Here is a 20525-nt window from a genome sequence, read left to right on the forward strand (position 1 = left end):
TGCTCTGTTTTCCATTTTCTTTAAGTTCCAAATTAGACTGCAAAACAAGGGGATATCACAATAAATCACTCAATCATCTTTACACTTAGCAGTAAGCTATTATTTATCTTGTCACACATATTCATATTTTCATATGCAAGTGTCTGCCTCAAAGTTTATGATCGTTGACCTTTATTAGAAACGGGTGTATTTGGTGGCAGTCTCAAAGTAATGTGGTGGAAATGTATCAGTGTTCTTCTAAATGTAACTATATTGCTGAGCTCTGACAATAACAGAATTCATCTTATTATCGTTTAGGTTCCGTCGGCTATTTTGTCTTTCTGTCCCTCACTCTTTCCTCTTCAACATGTTCCAAACATGCAGCCAAAGGCTAATGCATGAGGGGAGGAAGGAGGACACTGTGAAGAACAGCAGGAAGAGGAAGGGCAAACATTTCCAAAATAATTGTATGTGTATAAAACTCTGTTGGGTCCGTAGTCATTTCATCCTGAAATGGAGGATTTCTTGGGGACCGGGACGATCATGGAGCGCTTGAAGCAAGAGGGCACTTTAAACCGTTCCGGTGATCAGTTGAAGATCAGCGTGAAGATGGGGGCCAGCTGCACAGACTTTCAGGCAGGAGGGGGACACACCGTCTGGGCCCGAAAGCCTTTCTGAACTTCTGTTTGTGGAAGAGCCGACTCGCATCCTTTTCGCAGATCCTCAGTGCCGGTGGGGGGTTTGGATGGGCGAGGTGAGAAGGAGGCAGAGAGTGGAGGTGGTGAAGGTGATTGTTCGATGATGGGGTAGACGCCGAGGTGGAAGTGCGCTTATCGAACCTGCTATAAAACCCATTCAGGTCATCAGCTAGTCGGTGATTGTCCTCAGTGGGGGGGGCGGTGTCTTGTAGTTGGCGAGTACCTCCAGGCCTCTCCAAACTGACGAGGGGTCGTTGGCTGAAAACTTTATTTTCCAGTTTTTCAGTATAGCTCTTCTTAGCTCCTCTGATCTCCTCGTCAGTGTGTTCCTGGCCTGGTAGTACAGAATCCTGTCCCAGCCACTGGAAGCCTCCTCTTTATGGAACCACTATTTGAGCTGTTCCCAGGAGTTTAAAAAGAGTCTTATAACTTATAACTTGAGATGAAACTGTTGAAATGATCATAATCTTTACTTATCAGCTGAGTAGTTAAAAGTCCAAGTCTGAACACACTCAGCCTGTTGACCTGATTGCATCGGTTTTTCTGCAATTTCTTGACCTTTGCTGTGACCTCTGCCCTCACCGCTAATCCTTTTGTGGTCCGAGATCTGTGGTCAGCACAGATTTTCAGGCAGGAGGGGGACACACCGTCTGGGCCCGGAGCCTTCCTGATATTCAATTTGTACAAGAGCCGCCTCACATCCTCTTGGCAGATCCTCAGTGTCGGTGGGGGGTTGGATGGGAGAGGTGAGAAGGAGACAGAGAGTGGAGGTGGTGATTGTTCGATAATGGGGTGGACGGGCGGTGTGGAAGTGGGTTTATCAAACCTGCAATAGAACCCATTCAAGTCGTCGGCTAGTCGGTGATTGTCCTCAGAGGGGGGGATGGTCTCCTGTAGTTGCCGAGTACTTCCAAGCCTCTCCAAACTCGTTGGCTGAAAACTTATATTAATGATTGGTACTTGCTTATTTTGCTCAGTCTCAGCTGCTCGCTCTTGTGCTAATATCTTTTTTTATCTGAACTGTTCACACTAAACTGGATCCATTGATATATATATATAACTTTCAAAGCCGACACAACATTAAAGCACTGTTAAACTCATTAAAAACAATAATGAAATGTATCTCCTCTGAATGAAAGTAGCTTGCATGTTTCACACAGTCTGGGCGGTGTGACAGTGAACAAAAGGTTCAAAAATATACACTTAATCGTGTACTGTTTTACTGTTATATTAATAATCATATATTTTTCTTATTATCATATACAATGTTTCATGGCCAGGGACGTATGAGTGAACTTTACCCTAATTACTACTCCACTGGGAACTTTGTCTACGACAAAATTCAGTTTGAGTGTCAAGTGATCTGCTGTAGCTCTATGGTCCAGACTGAAGAAAAAACACATCATTTTTGTTTATGGATTAAAACATATCCATCGGATGAAGGAGGAAGGTTCACAATAAGTGCAAGACGTCACCAGAGCTTCTGTGATTGTGTGATTATTGTATTTACGAGGTAACTCTCTGCTTGATCAAGGAGCAGTCTTATGCGATGTGTTAGGCCTTACGTTGTATTTCTGACTCTGTCTCCTTCCTTGCAACCAATAAATGTCCCGATCGATGATTTTACCACACGGTGTCGAGTACATTTATGTAACCCTGTAGCTGCAGCGTTTTGCATTTTTCTTCTCCCAATAGCAGAAAACATTTCAGCAGGTGGCGCTACAAGTCCACTACCTCCTCGGAACAACACAAAACAGACTTTAGACATCAAACAATTCAGACATCATGTTGAAATACAATGTGGGAAGTTGTCATTTTGCTTCTCTTTTTTCTTAGCAACTTTTCAAAAAGTGGTGAATTTGGTTCTGTGAGTATTAGTCTAGAAGCACTTTTATTTTAACAATGTGGCAGAAAGCATAATGAAGAATGAATGCAGTTATCTCACTTTACATGTGGTTCTATTACAGGGCCATCATGATGGTGGGAAATCGTGTAACCCTCATGATGTAATCGTGTCAGCTCTCTTTAGGATCTTCTCTTTAGGAGCTCCTGTTGCATTCACATCATGCATTCGTAATCTGTCAAATAGCTAAGGTCCAATTTTATCAGGTGTATCATAGATTGTGTTCATATTGTTACACTAAAACCTGCGATTACAGTTCAGTAATGTTTCCGCTTTAATTTATGACCAAATAATCCTATTTTATGAAGCCAGGGTCTAAGGATCTCACGAGATGGCTTTGAAATATATCATATATATTGTCCTTGACCGAGTGAACACAATCTCCTGAACCTGCTGGTGTAAGGTGTGTCGAGCTGCGATGATAAAACAGCTGATTGCCACATTTGAGCAAGTAAATGAACTCTCGTCAGGGTCAAGGATATACTTACAACAATTCGGTGTGGTGTGACCATTTTATATTACAAAATTAACATAAGATACCAAATTAACTGTATTCCTTAACATGTGTAGCATTCGAGAGGATATTAGCATTCAAACGAAGAAGTTAATATTATAATTTTTTTTTTTTGCGTATACACACATAAATAACAAATGGAGCATGTGTGTGTTTTTCTCACTATTTAGGAATTTTAGGAAAGTTTCTTATTTTTCTTTTTATTGCTTCATCATCATGGCCAGTGTCCTGCATCTTTCTGTGTTTCTGTCAACAGCTTCTGTAAAAAAAAATTGGGCAAAACAAGTTATATAAGCAGTTGTATAGCATGGCTTGTTTGTAAAGTACCTATAATTCAATTTGATTTCATGCATAAAACTTTCGCTTCTGTCAACTAAGGTTGACTGATGTTACACAGCGAAAGTGGTTAGTCATGTTTCTTCTCTTCTCTTGAACCCTTTAACTTTTCTGCTTTAAAAAAAAAAAAAAAAGCCATGGAGGAGGCAGTTCCAGGAATACTGAAACCCATCCCACGAGGAAAGGGAGGAGCAAAAGTCTAGTTAAATATTATGCTGCATGTGAACCTTGACTCAGAATCCCTGTGTGGCTGTCAGAGTGATCAGACATGGGACTGCTGCTCCCAATCGTCCTCGGCTTCCTCGCCGCTCTGATTGGAGGACTGTACCTTCTCGGGGTGTTTCGACAGCGCCGACCGGGAGAACCCCCTTTGGATAAAGGGCCCGTTCCTTGGCTGGGTCATGTCTTGGAGTTTCGCAGGAACACGCTGAAGTTCTTAGAGAGGATGAAGGAAAAGCACGGGGACGTCTTCACGATACAGATGGGAGGGTTTTACATCACTTTCCTTCAGGACCCGCTATCGTTTGGGTCCCTTGTGAAGGAGAGCCGCGAAAAATTGGACTTCTCCAAGTTCGCGGTGCAGTTGGTGCGCAAAGTGTTTGGTTATTCGGCTATTGAGGACGAACACAATCTTCTCCAGATGTCTAGCAACAAGCACCTGAAGGGAGATGGCCTGGAGGTAATGACACAAGCCATGATGAATAATTTGCAGAACCTCATGCTGCACAACATTAGCTCCTCTACAGACCAAAATGCATGGATTGAGGACGGACTGTTCACATACAGCTACAATATAGCTTTTAGGGCTGGCTACTTATCTCTCTATGGCAACGAGCCACACAAGTCAGGATTAAGTGAGGAGAAAGCCAAAGAGAAAGACAGAGCCGAGTCAGAAGCCTTATTTCTCGAGTTTCGTAAATATGATCAACTCTTTCCCAACCTGGCTTATGGGGTCCTGCCACCAAGGAAACGGTTGGAAGCAAAGAGGCTCATGGGATTCTTCTGGAACAGTCTGTCAGTGCAAAAGATGAAGAACAAAGACAACATCAGCCGCTGGATTTGGGACATGCAGCAGGCCAAAGAGGAGATGGGAATGAAGGAATCGATGATAAACAGGTACATGTTTGTGCTTCTTTGGGCCTCTCAGGGCAACACTGGGCCTTCTGCATTCTGGCTGCTCCTCTTCCTCATGAAACACCCAGAGGCCTTGGAAGCGGTGAAGGCAGAGGTCGATAAGCTTCTGACGGAGTTCGGACAGAAAGTCCAACGCGGGGGCCCTTTAATCAACCTGACCCGTGAAATGCTGACGAAAACACCGGTCCTGGACAGTGTCGTGGAGGAGACCCTCCGCCTCACTGCCGCACCGCTCCTCACCAGAGCGGTGCTTCAGGATATGACGTTCAAGATGGCGGACGGGCGTCAATACCTCATACGCAAGGGCGACAGAATGTCAGTCTTTCCTTACATCGCCGTTCACATTGATCCAGAGATCCACCCTGATCCGCTGTCCTTCAAATACGACCGCTTTCTCAATCCAGATGGGAGCAAGAAAACTGATTTTTTTAAAGCAGGGAAGAAGGTGAAGTACTACAACATGCCCTGGGGTGCTGGGGTCTCCATGTGCCCGGGGCGTTTCTTTGCCACCAATGAGCTGAAACAACTCGTTTTCCTCATGTTGGTTTATTTTGAGTTTGAGCTGACGAACCCCGACGAGAAGATACCCGAGATTGACTTCAGGCGCTGGGGATTCGGGTCGATGCAACCCCAGAGAGACGTTCAGTTCCGATACAGACTCCGATATTGAAACAATCAATCGTTGGGATTTGTATTTTCATATTAATGAATGATGATGTGGCTTCGGAAATTGATGGTTCAAACTGTGGGTTTTGTTATGCTATGCTACATGGCCAATGAAATATTGTCTCGTAATTCCTTCAAGCAAGACCATAAACAATGTATCTCTATCTCTATGTAATCTCTTTACATGTCTCCGGAGGGGTGGGAACAAAAATGTTTTTAAAAAAAAAGCAGAGACGCCATTCCTTTGTCTTTATTTAAATTCCTCTGTGCTTGTGTAACTTTAAAACCAGAGAGGGTCACTGTCATCTAGCTATAGACTAATGTGATTGTGATACTTTATATGTCAATCAAGTAAGCAATCTGGAATGCATTGAATGTCACTGAACTGGTCCTACAACAAGGTCATGGTTGGGTTTAAAGCTTGTTAACATGATTGTGCCATAATGCTTGTTTTTAAGATTGTTTTTCAAGCGGTAATAAAGCTGTGTTTTACCAAATGAGACCGAATATGTGTCTTTGACCGGATGAAACCAGAACACACTGTCACACTATTGAGGGGTTCATCAATAACTTTGTTGTTTCATAGTTACATTGCAATAATACAGCGGAAAGAGAGAGAAATAGAGAGAGAAAGTCCAAGGAAGGAATGAAGCAAAGAAGGAGGGGGAGAGGGGGAGGGAGGGACATGACACAGGTAAGGGAAAGAAACACTGGTTTACAAAAAATAATATTCCGTCCCATCCAACAACAGTGCATTGTCAAACTTTTTTTTTTTTGGACGGAAACAGATTTTGTCCCAGATTAGGATTATGCCGTTTCAGAAATACCTTTGTAATCATAGTTCATAGCTCAAGTCTAAGTAGGAAGGAAGTGGAGGTGGACAGTTCAGTCGCTGTCGATGAAAGTCAACCATCACTTGTTTTGTTAAATTTAGGCATGTAAGTCACGTAATAAACATATTAATGTAAGACACTTATCTATCCCAGTAGTTTTCTTGCCTAAACATAACCAATTAGTTATGTTACGCAAACATGATCCGGGAAAAACACGTTTCCCTCATAACTTAACTGGGAATACACTTTCAGAATCAGAACCATTTATGGCCATGTATATGTTTTCACATCCAATGAGTTTTTTTCCTCGTGTGAAGTGCATGGCATTTAACAATAAACAGAGTGATAGCAATTTTTGCAATTGAATCTACAGTGGAAAATAAAATTCCTGATCCATTCCCTGAAAGTATGTTTATCTTTGCTCAGTTTACTGCAGGTGTTAAGACGTCGCTCTTCTCTGCTCCACGGCAGCCAGATATCTGTCAGGAGACGCTGTCTGTTTTTCAACTGCACATGCTTTATCGTTTGTTTATTTTGGCACATATCAGCATCCTCGTCAGACTGCAGTGAAAGCAAATGAATACGTCCCTGCAGAATTAAACTCTCTAGTTTTCTCCGTAATTGTTCTTACTTGATACTTTATCTGTATAGTTTAGCGAGGGTGGGGCTCTGCAAATCCCCAGTACCCGCAGGGGAAAGTGCTTGGCAACAACATAATAGCCCATTTTAGTAAAAATTAATCTTTTGTTTATTTTGTGTGACCTCTCAACTGAAAGATGCACTAAATGTTCCTCAATTGGTTGAGAGAACCACATACTTTAAAAGGACTTTCACAACGCACTTCACTTTAAAAAGGCCAAAAGATGTGGACATTTTGGAGAAGTAGGATTTTTATCACTATGTTAAAAAGAACAATTGCTTTGAAGTAAGTGATAAAGGCATCCCGAGTGATTGCTGTGGGTTGATTGCTCACACACACTCACAGGAATAAACACATGCACACATCTGGTACTAATCAATGCCATGTGCTGTACTTCAGGGTCAAATATTACAACATAGAGGAAACTTTAGAGAAACAACCTCATGGGTTACTTTGTTGACCATATGTTACCCAGCTGCCCGATTCCAGCGTCAAATATGGAGAAAAAAAAATACAGGAACACTGAAAACGTTGTGATCAGCCTGTAGGAAATACAACCTTTGTTAATCCTCCAATAACTACTGCCTTTGCAGAATTTACACTGTGTAATTTGAGACTAGGTCAGAGAGGTGTTTTCTAGCCCTGTGGTTGGTGGTTGGGCACTTGGATTAGATTACGTCCTTTTAAAATGTGTGTCACATATTTTCACCTCCATTTGCAGCGACAGTGGGACAAAAACAGTAAAGGCAGGTTTCACCTTTCATGCTCATATTGTTACGACATGGCACAATGGCGGCACAAACGAAACTAATGAACTGCATTGTCAGCCGCAGGAGAGCAGCCAGCCAGGCAAGAGGGCAACCAGCCCCCATGTTTAGGTGTTGCATCTTTATAGCCGGCACTCCCGCCAGGCTCAGGCTGACGATGCACCTAAACCTTCAAAAGTTGGTCGATAACGATGTGTCTCTACCTTAACGTGTATGCTCTTTGGTGTCTCAACATCCTGCCATTTGATCAGCGAGAACAGGAGCACAGCAACTCTTCTGCCAAATCCCTCCTCCACCCCAGCCTGGTCTTCTTCTCACTCAACTTTGAATGATGTGTTTTTCATTTTTTTTGACGATCTTTTTTAATAGTGTGTGTAGTGAGTGTATGTATATATTATGTTGTGTGATGTCTTAAGCTATTTGGATCCTGAATTTCCCTCATGGGATCAATAAAGTCATCTATCTATCTATCTATCTATCTATCTATCTATCTATCTATCTATCTATCTATCTATCTATCTATCTATCTATCTATCTATCTATCTATCTATCTATCTGATAATACTTTCATATCAGAGAGGGCTTTTCTAAATACTCCAAAAACGCTTTCCGTGGATCAGTGACAAACAGAACAAAACTAAAAATAGAAAGACAAAGGGGCAAATAAACAGAACATTTCTGGTACAGAAGAAAACTGAGTCACGTCATGTAAAAATGTAACGTCACGTAATGGGCGGGAGGTGAAGGCGAGTTTCAACAGGGAGGTCTGGAGAGCTTGCTTGGATGATGAATTTAATCCTAAAGTCTGAACCAACGCCATCACAATGACACAGAGGAAGTGTCTCATCAACTGCGTGTTGTGTCTGTCTCACAACAGCTGTTTTATAGAACAGACTGCGCTCGTAGAACATGGATATGTCATAACAGGGTTACTCTCACTGGCTCTGTGACTTCATCACACAAGCTGATCATGCAGTGGGGGTGGAGCCTCCGCAGGCCGCGTGCCAGGCCCGCTCCACAAGAGTTTCATCCTCATCCACGGCCCTCCTCATGGAGGTGGCATCCTGGTCTTCTCCGGGCCCTTTTATCCGTGTCCATCTGCAAGATGTTTCGGACTCCTCTTTTGACTCATACGAGGTTAAATTGCACAAAAGCGTGAAATAGGGCAAAGTGGAATTGATCTCACAAGGTAGGAGATGCTCCGTCCACACAAGTTAAAGTTCAACAAATCAAGGAGCAAGAGCACGGTGTGGCCGTTCTAAACAAACTAATAGAAATCAATTCAAGGCCTGGCTACAAAACAAATACGACCAATGAACCGAATTTGTAATGCAGTCGAGGGTCAAAAAAGCTGAAATAGCCAAAGCTTAAGGGAACCTGCCAATATCTCTTCAACGTGTCAAGTTTTGCTCACATGTAGTGCAGGAACAATCTCATGAAGGCATGCGTGTGGACGCCATAGTGTAGTTTTGTTGTTTTCTTTTATCTTTGAGGGAATCAAGGTGAACGTACACATGCAGTTCTGACATTGAACACAGGGTGGCACCTTCATGTAAAAATGCACAATATAAGTGCCTGGAAAGATTTAAGTCATATAATGTAGAAAACTCAGAAAAAAATCAGGCTAAATACCTAAAAAAAAAAGATGCAATTATGTTGGAAATAACCAGGATATGGTGGTAGTACATATTCTCACATGTCATTCCAACATGCACATTCACTTAGGCACACTGAGAGAAAAGCTATATCGTGAAAAGGCTACGTTTTGGAGGTCAAGAGCAAAGTCACGTCATTTCTGGGTGAATGAACGGGGTTGTAGTATAGGAATCATCCTGAAACAAATAAATAAACAGTCAGTCGTCACGGTAGTGGAGGCGGACGGGCTGGGGAACAATGGCGCCTTTGACCGGATGCTGGTCTCCTGTACTTGGTGGTGAGGGGTTTTGAAGAAAAATGACCCATTGTCTCTCTCATCCTGCTTCTGAGCCTGAGCAGTGAAACGATGCCTCTGGACGCCTGCCCAAGATGACCCATATGAGCATGAAATAAGCTCCTGCTTTATCCGCATGGACAGGTAGGCACAGCCTTTATTATTCTACTTCTTTTCACGGTGGTGCTGTGGATGTTTGTGTTCACAGAATGCAAATGTTGGCTTTATGTGCATCAGTGGAGGTTACCTTTTTTTCTTTCTTCTACCAGCCGTTTGAGTTCAACCGGAGAAATAGAAGTTTGTGGGACTTGAAGTGGCAGAAAATAAGTAGGTTTGCTTGTTACTTTTTTGACTCAACATCAGCTGAGAAAATGATATTTAATCTTAATTTGGGGTGGTTTAAGAGACCCTAAGTGGGGCTTAACACTATGCCGTCATTCAGTGCCATTGTGTTGTTGTCTCACATGGTGTCCGTGTTTTACATTTTGTATTCTACTTGAAAATCGGGGGACTTTTTTTGTGAAATTATCTGAGCAAAAGGCTCAAATAGTTTTGTTTTAAAACTTGATTTACCTCGGAAGCCTCTTGACATCCATATCTCATTTGCTACCGTAGACCGGCCAAGATAGCACACAGCACGAGGTTACACAAGTATAACAATAAAGCATGTCGAAAATAGACAAGGGACAATTAAAAATAGACTATGTAATGAACAGAATGAAACAGATGAACAATACTCATTCCAGTTTAGGAAGAGCAATTCCCCTTTTCATGCTGCACAGTTTTGATCAGAGCGTTGAACTCTCCCAGGGAGACAAAGTCATGAAGCTGTAGTTTGAAGATTGTTAAATGGGCAGCGTTTAAAACAGGACATCCAATGTTTCTTAAAATCAACAAAAGGAAAAAAAGCTTTTCCTGGGACAAGGAGGTGCGAGTGTAACAGGAAACCAAAGCTGGAAACAATGAGACTAAAGTCTAGCTCATAAAAAAACAACCCTTCCTGTTTTGATGTAGCTTCCATGTGTTCTGCTGTGGATGTCGGTATTTTTACACTCCTCGGGTTATCGTGATGAGACGCACTGAATACCTGAAACTCGACCTTAAAGTATGCGTCAAAAAGTCATCTGATGTGATGTTTATCAAGAGGATCTTGCACAGGTTTTTGTTTTCTCCAACTCATGGCACTTTGTGTCAACTGGGTCAATGCTCCTGATAGCAGACATGCTCCGTCATCGCTGGCCAGTGAAAACAATATTGGCAGGTCATTGACATGAGGGAGGAATTTCAACTGTTGACTTCTTCTCCAAAATGTTTTCGAGCATTCTCCAGGACTCCGTGCTGTAACATAATAACACACGATTGCCATCTAGTGGATAAAAACGTCCACGAACAAAAGTAGAGAAAAGTAGACAAATTACATGAAGGCTTCCGAAGCAAACACATCCCTCGATTCAGGTATTCCTTCTTGTATCTCGTGAACGCAGACAATGATTACCGGCACACACACAATCATTAACCTTGAAGGTGAATCTGGCTCCCTATCTGTGACCTCCCTAAACCACTGCCTTTTGCTCTATAGATTGCCTTTTCTTATCGCTGGCTAAAAAGCTGAGCTTTTCCTCGTGCGCCATACAGGATGTGCACACATAGACGCGTGCGCGCGCGAGAGAGAGCATTACCACTATTACCAGTGGGATCCTGCAGCGTCGCTGCCAGGAGTTCACTGAATTGGAGAAGGGCAACGGCACGAAGGCATCTGGAAGGAAGGACTTGCAGTACACAGATCTCTGGTAGTCCAAATGACCCTGACTAGGTCTGCTGCTCCTTTGGGCCTGCCCCTGATCCGCCCATGACATGGCCAGTTAAGACAAGATAATGTCAAAGATTAACACCCCGCAGCCCTGCAAGCAAAGCGTTGTTATTGTGTTTGTTTGGACGGGGAGCTGTGTGTCGAATTGTACCCCCCTGCAAACCTTCCTCAGCAAATCAGTTTGAAAATAAAACAATTGAGAAACACTTTTGTGAATAGAATACATTTGAGTGATTCGCTCGAGTGTTTAATTGTAATGTGTCAAATATGCGTCATCGGTCTCACCTCCAAACAGCTCATGGTGGACTTTAATATCAGTGGAACATGCGCTTCCACTGATATTAAAGCAGTCTGTTCCTCAACACTATTATCTCATTTTCTTCTGACATTCGCTCCATCTAATCGCTTCCTTTCAATTAGTTGATAGCAAGATAACCCAACGTGACATGGCAGCACTGGACATGTACTGCATATTTCCAGTGTTCACGACTTCCCCGTGAAAGAAAGGAACTGGCACACAGTTTGCGAGAAACTGGGAACAACTCGGCTCATATCAGATTGTGAGTCATTACAGCCATGTCTCATGGACGAGGCACCACTGATGCAACGCTTTATTACTTCCTACTATATGAACATGTATGAGAATTATCTCTTTTTTTATATAACGCTTTACTACCAAATGATTGGACTTTGTCAGGCAAGTCACATTAATGTAACCTTCTTCTGGGACAGGAAACAGGCCAATTCCAATAGGACACAATCTACTTCCTCATATTCAACATGAGACATCCAGCACTTTAAAAAGTTTGACATCAATTGCTTTTTTTTTTTAATGAGTCCAGATGTGGAGTAGAGAATGAAGATGAGGTCTTCACCTGTCAAGTTACTGACTGACTATCTGACCCGAACAGGAGCACAATAAGTTGTTTGTTTTTGTGTAATTGTACAGTGCTGCTCATTTTCATTACAAGTTGCTTTGCTCATGTGGGAGACGCAGAGCCCCGGCTGAGGGAAGTTGTTGGCATCCACCTCAAGGCGTTTCATCTCAGTCGCTTCAGTGGAGTCCAGCCTCAGTTAAACTGGCACGGGACGCACTCACCCCGGGGGTAGGATAGGCTCGGCTGAGAAACTGGGAGGAAAATGAACAAATGAGATGGGACTGCCACCACTCTCAGGCTGCCTATGGGATAGCCCCCCACAGCCTGGTAAGAGCAGTTAATGATAGTTGTAGAAGAGATGGAGGGGGGGGAGGGGGGGAGGAGTCCAAACACCAAGTTGCATGTTTTTGCTCTGGTGTCTTGTGCCACTCTTTTCTCTGAGGGAGGAGGAGGGGGGGGGGGGGGCATCCAAGTCACATGGGGGAGCTTGATCTGTTACATAAGCACAGACCTCCACAGCCCCCAGTCTGCTCGCATCAACTTTATTCAGTAAATACATGCGGAAGAAAACTCTTGCGATGACATTGGTGGCGGCCAAGGAGAGTTGTGGAGATGTTCACTCCTCCATGTTGCATCACTTCAACACATCGGCTACGCTGCAAACCCTCACAGCTCCCAGTGACCTCTTAAAGGTGAAGCTGTCTGGGAATAGCACAATCATTATGTGGAAATTCTAATAATTATGAAATGCAATGAATTTAGGATTTGATTTAAATTCAGCAACCAGCATTTTTGCTGGGGTTTTTTTCCCAGTTATTTTTTTCTTTGCCTTCTTATTTAATTGTCAGCTGTCATGTTAGATTTTTTTTAATTTTTTTTACAGTTATTTAGATCTCACAGATGCTACCACAACTGGAAAAATTAAAAAAAAAAAAAAGATACGCTCTATTTTACATGCAACACTAATTATAACCACAAACTAATGAATATTTAACATTCTTATTTGGCTGTCACATGATGCCAGACCTTGTGACAAGAGCAATGTCAAACAATGTCTTACAGGGGAATACTTTGATATTTTCCCGGCTCTGGGCAGTCCAATCAATATTTATCAACATGAACTACAGTTTCCCAAAGCTAGAATCGCCTGAATTGTCAGAGGACAAAAGGGACGACACATTCAAAAGCAGACAGTCATTGGTTTGACTGCGTGCGTTTGTGCACATTTGTTTTTGTTAGAAGTAACTGTGTGCAATTCAAATGTTTGAAGGCAATTTCAAAGACTAATTAATTGTTCAAAATCTTTTTTTTTTCATAATTCCCTTTTTGCCAAAATTACAGTATTTCCAATTAATATTATAAATGCTGCTCCTGTGGAAGCAGAGTGAAATGAACTGTCGGTTTTACAAGAATTAAAATGCAGAATCGATTAAATATGTTGGTTTCTTTTAGTACATTTGAGGTTCTGATAAGAAACAACAATAAGGAGAGAATAAGGGTTATTTATAGGGCATGTTCGACTTTTAGAACTGTGAGTTATCAGGATGGATGAATAAATAAATATCCCCATTTTTGATACATTGTCCAAAAATACTAATTTAACTTTTTTGCAAGTTTACATCATTTATGACCTGAAATCATATCAGTCATCGTTACTTGTAAACCCTCTCAAGCTCTACCAACTGACTCTTGAGGAACATAAACTCAAATTGACTTTTACTTGAACGTTCACGTAACCTTCTTCTGGACCATCTGTGTCTTTTGGATGACGGGAAGATTTTGGACGCGGAGCAGTGCACTGCAGCTTCAAAACACGTGCGTGTCCGTCCCTTAGGGATAGCACATGTCCAAATCCCAAATGCTCCACTCGTTCCAGCAGCATCCCCTGTCTTCTCATCTCCAGTGCTGCACCAGGGGTGCTCGCTACGCCACATCTCCTCAGTCAGACGGAGAGGGGCCCCCTGAAGGCCAGGCCTCGGGGCCACGGCTCCTGCAGGCCCAGATGGCTGGCTCTCCGAGCCTTCTTTCCGCCACAAACCACTCAAACAGAACGCGATTTAAAATGCGAAGACTTTTTTCATGCGCTTGCACTCGCTCGTCCCTGACATGTCTGACTGCGGTCGTCTTTGTTTTGTAACTCATCATAACACTCGTATATCCGTGACACCGTCTCGAGACCGAGGAAGTCAAGAATGCTTCATCGTTTGAGGAACCGAGTTGAAAGCGTGACCTGATTAATGGGGATTTCTCTGATGCGGAGCGTTACTCTTGGCTGTATGGCTGCATACAGGTCGTAATTAAGGATTATTGAGGGCCTTGTGAAAGCAACATTAAAATAATATGGTCGCTGTGACAATGAACAGACACGTTTCATTAATACAAGCCAGACACTAACCCGTTTATCTGTCCTTTATTAAAAGTAGGTGACTTTAAATCCCTTCCCGAACTTCACAGCAAGGCCTGGCACATAAAGTAGAGCGACGGGGAAATTCCTTCCCCGACTTGAACGCTGCATGAATCACCCCCTCGTCTGCACTTTGTCCTGTTATTTCCGACATTCGGGAAAAAAAAAAAAAAGAAAGAAAGAAAAGGTCTGAGTGCGAAGGAGACTTCCTCTTGCCACCATATGAAAAAAAAAATAAAAAATCCATCTCACGCCTCGAGTGACAACGTGCGGCGATGCCACTGCGCTCCGCAGGCCGCAGTGAGAGCTCGAAAGTATAAACATCGGGTCGGAAAAGTAGGTGTAGCGGGAGTGTGGAGAGCAACCTGTCCACTGCTCCGTTGTCTGGCCATCTGCCTGGACGGAGGATCTAAATATTATGACACTTGATATGACTGAGCGTACCTGCTGGTTACATTCTAGCGGATCTGCACTGAGGCAAGGTGGCTTATGTCTCGGTGACACTGTCCTCAAACTCCCCGCCTTTGTCTCCAAAGACTTGTTTCTTCATGAGGGACAAGCGCTGTAAACCGTTATGTAATTGACAGATAACATAGAGGTTGCTTCTCTGCATTTACTGTGGTCGGTGTGTGTGTGTGTGTGTGTGTGTGTGTGTGTGTGTGTGTGTGTGTGTGTGTGTTGGTGTAAGTCAAGAGGATGGATGGTGTGGATGAATTACCTTTTCGTAAGTGTGCCGCAACTCTATGCGCGACCTTCTTTCTCAAAGTGAGCTACAGCTGTTGCTGTGTGAATAGTGGGAGGGCATGAGGACGTTGACCTGCAAGAAGCTGAGATACATTGATGGAGATGTAAAGAGAGCGAGAGAGAGAGAGAGAGAGAGAGAGAGAGAGAGGAAAAAGTAAGACTCAGAAAGAGAGAGAGAGGGTGAGAGAGAGAGACCTTCATCATCTGTGTTACAAACGTTGCACATGAGCGTTGGGTTGGAGGAGGCGGGCGGGGGGGTTGACTGTGTTGCGATTAACACGCTCCCTCAGCCGGGTGTTCTTTTCAATCTGCAGCGCGATATCCTCAAGTCTGAACCCTTGGATGAGGGTCATTTGCCAGAGGAGGACTTTTTTTTTTCTTTTTTTCTTCTGCCTCTCTGTTTTTAATACTTCCTTCTTGAGCAGAAGGCTGGTGTAATAGAAACCAGACACAAGCCAGAATGTGAGGCATTCACAGCGGCAAGACCTCACTTCTTCACAGAGTGGGAAAACGGATTAAATAGAAAGTCTCGTCTCATAAGTTCCTTTATTGTTTTGACGTTTTTTCTCTTTGTTTTTTTTTTGCCATCCTGGAAGTTATTAATAAGGCCAGGGCATTAGGATGGAAGTGGTATTCGATGGATCAGACTGTGCAGGGGACATCTAGAGAGGGCACAGGAGACCTGCAGGATGGGAAATGCATGTGCAACTTTTCAAGGTGGGTTGTTTGCCTGAAAGAAACTCTGTGACAGCTTCTGTTCTATGATCCTGTCGAATAATTGTGAATGCTCATTTAGTTGGCGGTGTCTGTTTGTGGGCTTCGCTCTGCTGAAAATCATTTCATGCCACTAATAGTCTGTCAAAAATTAAAATCCTTCTAAAGCAATTGAACCAAAAAGCTATTCACCCAATACAATATGATGTATTTTTAATAATGTTAAATATATTGGGCTTGCATCCGATCAAACTATTGAATTTATTAACCCTTATTACACAACCCTTGTTCTTTTAGAGTTGATATTATGAAATTGAATTATCATTAAAAAATATATATATGTTCTGTAAATACAATACCTCTAAATGAATTATTGTATGATTTTATAAGCTGCACTTCTGAAATGTTGAATTCCTTAATTTGAACCTTTTAAAAAAAATATTAGAAATGAAAAACGTCTACGACTCGGAGCTGGTTGCTTTGTAACACATCTCAACTCGAACAAATCAAACAAAAGTGCATGACCGTAAACAGAGTCTTCGTTTCCATCGCTGCGTTATCTTCACTCCAAATCGCCTCTTTATTTATCAAACAAATCCCACGTAGGTTCGAAACGCATTTTCAGGGGCAGAGCTGGATAAAACGGCAACAGCCTTAAAAAAAAATTAAAAAAATGTAATGACAGACAAGGCAGCAAATAATCAACACAACGAGACACATCGACAGCCGGCAGATGTCTCCAAGACCATTCCAGCGTTAGGTTGTGATGTTGATGCTGCACGCGCACACATTCGCTCAAACCCGTGAGTCCCCCCAGTGGAGCGAACCCTCCTGTCACGCCGTCCCGGGGCGGACATGAGTGGCCCACTCTAGGTGCCATCTGCCTCCATGTGACTGTACCTCTCCCCGGCGTCAGCGGTGCCGGATCTAGAGGGGAGGCCTCGTGGCAGAGCAACAAGCCTCTCCTGTTCGCTCAGATGGCACGTCGCACGCCGGGGAACACAGCGCCGCAGTCATGAAATCAACATGAGTTGTTGCGGCTCTGCCCCGTGAACGGAGGGACAGAAGCGCGACGCTGTCTCCTCGCCGCGGGGGGGGGGGGGGGGGGGGCCCTCGGCCGCCTCACAGAGGCGCGGCGTGACACCGTGAGCCTCCATGGCATCTGTCCATCGGCGGGGAAGATGCGTCGACATGCCGAGTACAGTGTGTTTCTGAAGTGGCTCTCGAGAGTGGAGTGGAGTGGAGTGGAGTGGAGCACGCTCTCCACAATGAGCTTTTTTTCTTAAATTCAGAGCTCTGTCAGTTCGGTTCTGCGTCTCCAGCCGGTCACCCTCTTGCAGCGTTCAGCCTGTTCTTTGGTCAGAGCTATAATCTAAGCAGTTGTTGCTGGTGTTGTTGTTTTTTGTCGCATGGTTGATACTTGCGTTTTTCTCTTTTTTCTCTCTCCTGCCTTTGCCATTTTAACACTTTTATAAACTATTTCAACGTGTTGGAAGGGGATGTTGGAAGGACTGCGGGATGTGTGTAGATGACATCACCCCTCTCACTGACATGAATCAACGCAAGCCATTGTTTTGTGTTTGGCTTGTCAATGTCTCATTTACATCCAGAAATCTTCGTCTACAGTTGACACGCTGGCAAAGTCTATATTTAGTTATATTGTAGGTCTGGAAATGGTTGTCAGATTAGTCCATGATTCATTGATTGACCGAAGAAAAATCTGCAGTTCTTTTTGAGAATCGAATAATCATTTAGGACATGTCTTGGTCAAAAAACTTTTCTTCTGTCAAAATAAAAATGTAACATCTTCGGGTTTCGATTGGTGTTACAATATAATAAGATATTTTTAAAATGCCACATCGGGCTCTGGGAAATGTATAGATGACAAAATAACCTTCAGGTTATGACTGTTAGCTGAAACCCTATTCTGGATTTTCTTACGTTGGACACAAACAGCACAGGCATTCAATATGAGGAATACAACTGTAACATTACAATAAAAAACAACAACGTGATATTACCATGCGCAAAATGGCAATTTATCAAAACATTGAATACATCTGCAACTCAGTGGGTCCCGACTAAATACATTCTTTCTTCTCTCTTTACAGATTCTAGTTGACTCGCTTGCTAGAGCAACATGAGCTGGAGCTTCCTCACTCGTCTCCTGGAAGAGATCCACAACCACTCCACCTTTGTGGGGAAAGTGTGGCTGACGGTGCTCATCATCTTCCGCATCGTGCTCACGGCGGTCGGCGGGGAGTCCATCTACTCGGACGAGCAGACCAAGTTCACCTGCAACACCAAGCAGCCGGGCTGCGACAACGTGTGCTACGATGCGTTCGCCCCGCTTTCGCACGTCCGCTTCTGGGTCTTCCAGATCATCATGATCTCCACTCCCTCCATCATGTACATGGGTTACGCCATCCACAAGATAGCGCGGACGACGGAGGAGGATCGCAGGAAGCACCACAGGCTCCGCAAAAAGCCTCGTCCTCACTCCAGATGGAGGGAGAGCCACCATCTGGAAGACGTCTTGGAGGAGGATGAAGATGACGACGCCGAGCCCATGATCTATGAGGACACAATGGAGGTGCAGGAGGCCAAGCCCGACCCGGTGGTCAGCACTGGAAAAGACCCACCGAAACACGACGGCCGCCGGAGAATAATGCAAGAAGGCCTGATGAGAATCTATGTTCTCCAGCTCATGTCACGAGCTATTTTTGAAATCGCTTTCCTTGCAGGACAGTATCTCCTCTATGGCTTTCGGGTTAGTCCGTCATATGTATGCAACAAAGTACCCTGTCCACACAGAGTGGACTGTTTCATCTCCAGGCCCACGGAGAAAACTATCTTCCTGCTCATCATGTACGTGGTGAGCTGCCTTTGTCTCGTGCTAAATGTGTGTGAGATGCTTCACTTGGGAATTGGCACGTTTCGGGACACGCTCCGCATGAAGAGGATCCGGGGCCGACGGACCTCCTACGGCTACCCGTTTTCTCGGAACATCCCGACCTCTCCTCCGGGGTACAACCTCGTGATGAAGACCGAAAAACCTAGCAGGATCCCCAACAGCCTCATCACCCACGAGCAGAACATGGCCAACGTGGCCCAGGAGCAGCAGTGCACCAGCCCAGATGAGAACATCCCGTCTGATCTGGCAAGCCTCCACCGGCACCTGCGGGTTGCCCAGGAACAGCTCGACATGGCCTTTCAAACATATCAGACCAAAACCAACCAGCAAACATCCGGAACCAGCAGTCCTGTATCGGGAGGCACGATGGCCGAACAAAATCGGGTCAATACAGTTCAAGAGAAACAAGGAGCGAGGCCGAAGTCAGCCACAGAGAAGACTGCCACAATTGTGAAAAATGGAAAGACCTCGGTCTGGATCTAGAGATAAATCTAATTTAGTAAATTAACAGTTAAAACTTTTAGGACTCCAGGACTGCACTGTGACACAGCTGGAGGACATGTGTATGTGTGTGTGATTGCGTGTGGGTGTGATTGCGTGTGTGAGAGCGATGCGACTTAGGACAATAACAATTGAGATTTGCAATCACCCGCTGAAGGAGTATAGCACACAGCTTTTGAGAATTTGAAAGAAAAAAACACACACACATGTGGAACTGATCAAAATCCAGTATCACAAATCTTCTTTGAGACTGTAGTTTGTCATTTTGTGCTTCCCATAGCTTCTGGACATGGTTAACATGTGCTTATTTAGTTATACATCTCTAATTCCAGCTAAAATGTCAAAGTATAAACAGACCGCTTGGAGCTATTTATCTGATCTACCCTTGACTGCCGCTGAACTGGATTAATCTAACTTTGTAAGTGTGATTGTACCCTCAATCCAAATATGAAAAATGCAGTGAAAAACACTGCACAAATGCACAATGACTCACTTCTGAAGAATGAGGATTATTGTTGGAAAGATGTTTATTAACATGTCGGGATGTATTTTTGGATGTAGTATGGTGGAGTGTTTCTGGAAGCAGATGAAATGTGAAATATTTTGATAAAGATAATGAAACAGGGCTGGCTCTTCTGGTGGACATCTGCTCAGTGTGATGATATTCAGTCATGGCGTGCAAAGCCTTTATCTATTCTATATTTTCCAAAGCCTTGCAGTGTCACGTTTCAAGGGGAAAGAGGTAAGTGAATAGGAAATCAGATTTTTTTTTTTCTTCTCTCAACTAAATACTGATATACAACCGGAAGCAGACAATGCATGCTTTAGAACTTGGAACGTAAAGTATACACATAGCCTACAGTAGAAACCCATCCTTAGCGTTTCAATTAGCTCTATATTTATCTTATGTTTAGACATGTGAGGTCTTGAAGATGATCAGTTTGTTTGTTTCTAAAATTGGTTTCTGAATAATATTTAATCCTGCCTTCACTGTTGTCATACTTCAAAGTGCCTAAAACTTTTAAAGACTGTTCTCGTATTTGATTCATGAACAAATAAAGTAATTTGAAACCTCTGCATTCTTGCTTTATAGTACACATCTCTACCACACTAGTAGCACTGGTGAGTCTTGGAGACTGCAATGTGAGAGGTTTTCATCA

At 43.5% G+C, this 20525-nt stretch overlaps 2 protein-coding genes across 4 annotated transcripts; both read left to right on the plus strand.

The window, feature by feature from the left end:
• The first annotated feature begins 3698 nt into the window (after nt 1-3698).
• On the plus strand, nt 3699-5663 carry LOC137782089 (7-alpha-hydroxycholest-4-en-3-one 12-alpha-hydroxylase-like). The gene has a single exon (XM_068571186.1). It carries the CDS (start codon nt 3699-3701, stop codon nt 5232-5234), a length of 1536 nt encoding a protein of 511 aa, XP_068427287.1. The 3' UTR covers nt 5235-5663.
• Nucleotides 5664-9458: 3795 nt separating this feature from the next.
• On the plus strand, nt 9459-20430 carry gjc2 (gap junction protein gamma 2). Of its 3 annotated transcripts, XM_068571379.1 has the most exons (4): nt 9459-9544; nt 9670-9727; nt 15833-15953; nt 18062-20430. In XM_068571379.1, exon 4 carries the CDS (start codon nt 18091-18093, stop codon nt 19345-19347), a length of 1257 nt encoding a protein of 418 aa, XP_068427480.1. In that variant the 5' UTR covers nt 9459-9544; nt 9670-9727; nt 15833-15953; nt 18062-18090; the 3' UTR covers nt 19348-20430. The 3 variants fall into 3 exon arrangements, with proteins under 3 accessions (XP_068427480.1, XP_068427482.1, XP_068427481.1); XM_068571381.1 differs by lacking the exon at nt 15833-15953; XM_068571380.1 differs by lacking the exons at nt 9670-9727; nt 15833-15953 and having other exon boundaries at nt 9465-9544.
• The last annotated feature ends 95 nt before the right edge of the window (nt 20431-20525 follow it).

This window comes from Clinocottus analis, unplaced genomic scaffold, assembly GCF_023055335.1.
Source record: "Clinocottus analis isolate CAN_PGR_092001 unplaced genomic scaffold, fCliAna1.0.p SCAF_11, whole genome shotgun sequence".
NCBI lineage: Eukaryota > Metazoa > Chordata > Actinopteri > Perciformes > Cottidae > Clinocottus > Clinocottus analis.